At 37.4% G+C, this 5593-nt stretch overlaps 1 protein-coding gene across 1 annotated transcript; it reads right to left on the bottom strand.

Moving 5' to 3' along the window:
- Positions 1-3863: 3863 nt before the first annotated feature.
- Positions 3864-4361, bottom strand: LOC107764019 (SKP1-like protein 1). The gene has a single exon (XM_016582544.1). The coding sequence runs from the start codon at positions 4359-4361 to the stop codon at positions 3864-3866; it is 498 nt and encodes a 165-aa protein (XP_016438030.1).
- Between the last annotated feature and the right edge of the window lie 1232 nt (positions 4362-5593).

The following is a 5593-nucleotide window of genomic DNA, read 5'->3' as shown; positions in this document are numbered from 1 at the left end:
GTTTGGGTTATTGTCGATAGGATGACCAAGTCGGCACACTTTATTTCGGTGGTGACTACGTACTCTTCAAAGAGATTGGCCCAGATTTACATTCAGGAGATTGTCTAGTTGCATGATGTGCCTGTGTCCATCATTTCAAATAGTGGCCCTCAGTTCACTTCGCATTTTTGGAGAACAGTACAGAGTGAGTTAGGCACATGGGTAGAGCTTAGCACATACTTCATCCGTAGACTGATGTGTATTCGGAGCGGACAGTTCATATTCTGGAGGATATGCTCAGAGCGTGTGTGATTGATTTCGGAACTTAGTGGAATCGATTCTTTCCTTTGGCCAAGTTTTCTTATAACAACAATTATCAGTCCACCATTGAGATGGCTCCATTTGAGGCTTTATATGGTCGGCAATATCGTTCGTCCATCGGATGGTTTGAGCCCGGTGAGGCTAAGTTAAATAGCACCGATTTAGTGAAGGATACCTTGGAGAAGGTAAAGTTGATTGAGGAGCGGCTTCGCATAACACAGTCCATATAGAAGAGTAACACGGATTAGACGACACGTGATTTATCATTTATGGTGGGCGAGAAGGTTCTCTTGAAAGTCTCGCCGATGAAGGGTATCATGAAGTTCGGGAAGAAGGGCAAGTTGAGCCCAAGGTTTATTTGCCCAATTGAATTGTTGAGGCGAGTTGGGGAGGTTGCTTATGAGCTTGCTTTGCCTCCCAATCTATCAGAAGTTCATCCGGTCTTCCATGTGTCTATGCTCCGGAAGTACCATGCTGACAGGTCGCATGTGTTAGATTACAACATGGTTAAGCTAGATGAGAGTTTGGGTTATGAGGAGGAGCCAGTTGCTATTGTTGACAGGCAGGTTTGCTAGTTGAGATCTAAGAAGATTTTTACGCTAAAGGTCCAATGGAAGGGTCAACCAGTCGATGAGGCAACTTGGGAGACTGAGGAAGACATGCAGAGCAGATATCCACACCTATTTAGTACTCCATGTACGATTCTAGACCCATTCGAGAACGAACGTTTATTTAAGAGGTGGAGAATATAACGACTAGACCGATTATTTTGCTTTCTAGATCCATGTTTCCCTAATTAAGACATCCGGTATATGGTTTTACTATTTTATGACTTGCGGGGATGGTTGGTTTAGGTTTGGAAAGGTTCGGGTTGAAATCGGAATACTTAGTTCTTTAATAGTGGCATGTTTGACCAAGTTTGGCTTGAGTCAACTTTTTAGTAAACAACTCATAATTGGGATTTGATGGTTCCAATAAGTTCGTATGATGATTTTGGACTTGGGCATTTTTTCGTATAGGGTTTCGGGTGATCTGGGAATATTTCGGCGCTTAATGTTGAAAGTTCGTTCATTGAAGGTTTTCTATTTTTTTATTTTTTTTTAGTAGACTTTAGTGTTATCGAGATTCGTTTAGGATTCTGAGCCTGGGAATATGTCTGTATGGTAATTTTTGACTTGTACGCAAAATATGGTGTCATTCCGAGTAGTCTAAGTATGATTCGGCGCATTCGAAGTTAAGAAGTTTGAAGTTCATAAGATGATTCAACTTGATTTTGGGGTGCAATTCTTTGTTTTTATGTTGTTTTATGTGTTCTGAGGGCATGAGTAGGTCTGTATTAGGTATATAGACTCGTTGGTGTATATGGACTGGGTCCAAGTGGGCTCGGGTGCTTTTCGGACCGCTTAGAGCTAAGTCCAGAACTACTGGTGTAGTGGTTCTGGTTTCCTTCTTTGAGAATGAGGGAGGTCCCTCGCGTTCACGATAAAGGAATTTTGGACTGGACACTTTTTCTCTTCGCGTTCGCAAAGAAAGGGTCGCGTTCGCGAAGAAAGGGTCGCGTTCGCGGAGGCTTGGAACCAGTAGCCTTGCATTCGCGGTCGACTCCCCGCGTTCGCGTAGAAGACCTGGGCCTGGGCAGCTCTGTTGCCTTTCGCGTTAGTGAATGGAGTCACGCGTTCGCGATGAGTGGGCGGCTCAATTCATCTCGTTCATGGAGAGGACTTTTCTGCGTTCGCGAATTTTTCCTTCGCGATCGCGTGAGCTTTTCCGTGATTGCGAATAAGGCAGACCTGGGCAGTGTGCATTTAATTCGGGACATAGCCTATTTTCCACAGTTTCACTTGGTCTTGGGAGATTTTGAGAGAACTTTTGTGGGGGATTCTCATCAACATCACAAAGTAAGTAAACTCTACTCATTTTTAAGTTAAATTCGCGAATTATAGGTAGATAAAACATGGGAAATTAGTGAAACTTGTGAAGTTTTGTGAAGAACCTAGAGTTTAAGTAAAATTGAGATTTGATCATGGATTTGGTTATGGAAATTGGAATGAATTATATATTTGAGTTCGGGAGGTCATGGGTAACATTTATCTTTGAAAGTTTTCGAAATCCGGGCACATGGGTCCGGGGGTGAATTTTAGAAATCTTCCAAATTAGGTTCAGCACCGACATGAGACTTTTAGAGTGATTTGTGGACTAGAAAGAGGACCTGGGAACGAGATAAGTGTCTTACCTAACGTTGCAGGAGGAAATTAACCCCATAAGTGTTTAAATTGCTATTTTCTACCAAATTATGGGTGCTACGTACGCACAAAGTGACGAGAGTCTGTGCGTAGCTAAAATTCTAGTTATGTTCGGGTAGACATACACCTTTATCATTCCACTACTTGCACTATTTGGACTCAACTTGCTAGTTTAATGGCTTCTATTTAATAAGTAAAATTTGGTTAAAGATTATGTTGAATTGAGCTTCACTACTTAGAGAGTTGACGGAGTATTTAATTTTTGATGAAAAATTATATTCTTTCATGGACTTACCTTGGAATTGTAAATATGAAATTTGAAATTCGAAGAGTTTTCTCATTCCTGTGGATCGGGCTGAACACTTCGGTAATATATATATTGATGCATCCATGGATCGGCACGTACAACCTCGGTAGTGTATGTACACGATTATTATGGATCTGGTCGTACGACCTCGGCATAAATCGTGGGTGTTGTCACTCGGAGTCCGATTTCACTTGATATGCCTGTAATGACTTGAGGATGTTAAGCCCTTACTTGTTGAGATTAATATGTGATATTTTTGGGGGCTTTTAATTGTTATTTTGATAAATGGTCATTTAATTATTACCTCTTATTTCATTATTGCCATTGTATTTTATGCTTATTAAATAATTTTGTACATTATGTATATTGCCCACTAGTAAGTGTCGAAGTCGATCCCTCGTCACTACTTCTTCGAGGTTAGACTAGATACTTACCGAGTACATGTTGTTTATGTAGTCACGCTACACTTCTGCACATATTGTGCAGGTTATGAGGCAAGTGCATCTGGAGTTGGTAAGCTGCCTTTCCATGCTCCGTTCTGCAGCATCCGGAGCCTCCTCTTGTTATGTTTTATCATTATTGTCTATTTTGTTTCAGACATTAGTTCTTAGAGAGGTTTGTATATTCTAATTGTTTTTAACCATCCTTCATTAAGAATTATATATGAATTTTCTTTTATTAGCATAACTTTTTTTTCTTCAAAATTCAAATGATATTAGCTTGATCGATACAAGAAAGAGATCTATTATGATTAATTTCAAATATCACTCGAACCAACACGAAGACAAAAGTAGCTATAGATAGCATATAAATTATGATCGAATACAAAGGTTTTAAGGAATAGATAAATACTATCAAACACCCTTCACTATATCAGATACTATCTTTTTGTTAGCATAAAGCTTTATTTCAAAAATCAAACGCATATCCACCAAATCGGTACATGAAAGAAATCAATTCTATAGGATTATTCAGATCAAATATAAATGTTTTCCCTTCACTACCATAAAACCCTAGTTGGTGGTATCATCAAGGTCACCTTCAAAGGCCCAAGGAGTTTCCCTTTTAAACTCTGCCACTTCTTCTGAGGTGAAATCACTTTCAATTTTAAAAATCTTTTGAATGGCTTCAACGCTCTTGTCCTTTATTCTGTCAGCCACAGCCTGGCAACAGAATTCCAGCAAACCACTGATTTTAAGATAATTTACTGCCACGGTTATGTCAAGCAGTTCTTCTAAGACAACATTCACAAACTCTTTCTGGAAATTCTTGAAGTCTTCTTTGTTCGAGGTAGCAGTGAGCTCCGCATGTTTCTTGAGGTATTCAATGATTTTAACCAGCGTCTTGCTTTTGATGCTAGGCAATGGGATGGTGGAAACACGTTCCTCTTTCACCATGGTCTTGATAAGATCAGACTGTAAGACCAAAGATTCCTCAAGGTGAAATTCTTCATTATCACCGCTCTTCAATGTCAACATTTTTTCCTCTCCCGTTGTTGATGATGATGCCATGATAAGAACTTGTCAACCTTTTTATTTTTTCTTCTTGGATGAAATATTTGGCGAACCACATGATGTATAAATAATGGTACAAGAGATTTTCTTAATCGGATCATACTTAAAGAATATGGAAGGTATTCTTTCTGACATAAATTTCTTACTGGAATTATCTTTACTTGTAATCTATTTATGGATCACAATATAAGTATGTGATTGAATACTATAAGACAATCTCATTCATTTAAGCTTACTTAATTTATTAATAAGCAGTTCTTTGGACTCAAATCCCACATATATAGGACCATCATCAACAACATATCAACTTCGATATTTGAGGTTAAAATTAAAAATGTACTAGACATTGGGGAAAACAATTACATGTTTATATATTACTACTACTTATAAACTGGGATGCCATTTTGCTCAAACTACCACTCTTACGATTTAAAAGAAATTCATGTGAAAGGAAATTTTCGAAATTCTTCCATTTTAAATAACTAACTAAATGGTAACTGATAATAATGATACAAAAAATTTCCTTAATCGGATTAAACACTAAATGATATCATCGAAGGAAATCCCTTTGGTATTAGTTTTTCCTAAAGATATCTTTGCCAATTATAAATTTGCATGCATCACAATGTAATTTTGTTATCAATTAATGAATAGTATAACAATCTCATTTTTTATATAAATTGAAACACAATAGTGCGTTTTATGAATCTCTTCTTATTATTCAATGTTACAATTAAGGTGGTTCACTGGATGAAAATTCCGCGTTCTTGTAGCATAGAGGACATGCGGTCCATATTTCCAAACAATGGCTATAAAGATTAAAAATGCGCATTATTTAAAATTGTTACGAAACAATAAAAGAAGAAGAAGAATATTACATAGAGAGAATTCTTATTGATATGAGATGAATTACAATGAAATAGAACCCCTCTATTTATAGGGGAAGAGTGACTTAGCCACCAAGTAACAGCCCTAAAACCTCTCTAAAATATAGACAATCACCATAAATAAAATACTATTTATAACACTCCCCTTTGAATATCTATTCAATAGATAATGTGCCTCATTAAAACCTTAACTAAAATAAAATCTAGTGGAAAAAAATTCTAGAGAAGGAAAAAGAGTACACATATCTAACAATACGTCTTTTGGTTGCCTCGTTAAAAACCTTGCAAGAAAAATCCAGTGGGATAAAACCTTGTAAGGGAATAAGAGTACAACGCGTATTA

The sequence above is a fragment of the Nicotiana tabacum genome, chromosome 13, assembly GCF_000715075.1.
Source record: "Nicotiana tabacum cultivar K326 chromosome 13, ASM71507v2, whole genome shotgun sequence".
Taxonomy (NCBI): Eukaryota; Viridiplantae; Streptophyta; class Magnoliopsida; order Solanales; family Solanaceae; genus Nicotiana; species Nicotiana tabacum.
The sequence above is the reverse complement of the archived record's forward strand: the minus strand, read 5'-3'. Positions and strand labels throughout refer to the sequence as shown.

What these genes read in the sequence shown, in the direction of transcription:
- LOC107764019 (XM_016582544.1), bottom strand. Translation starts at nt 4,361, where the DNA reads ATGGCATCATCATCAACAACGGGAGAGGAAAAAATGTTGACATTGAAG.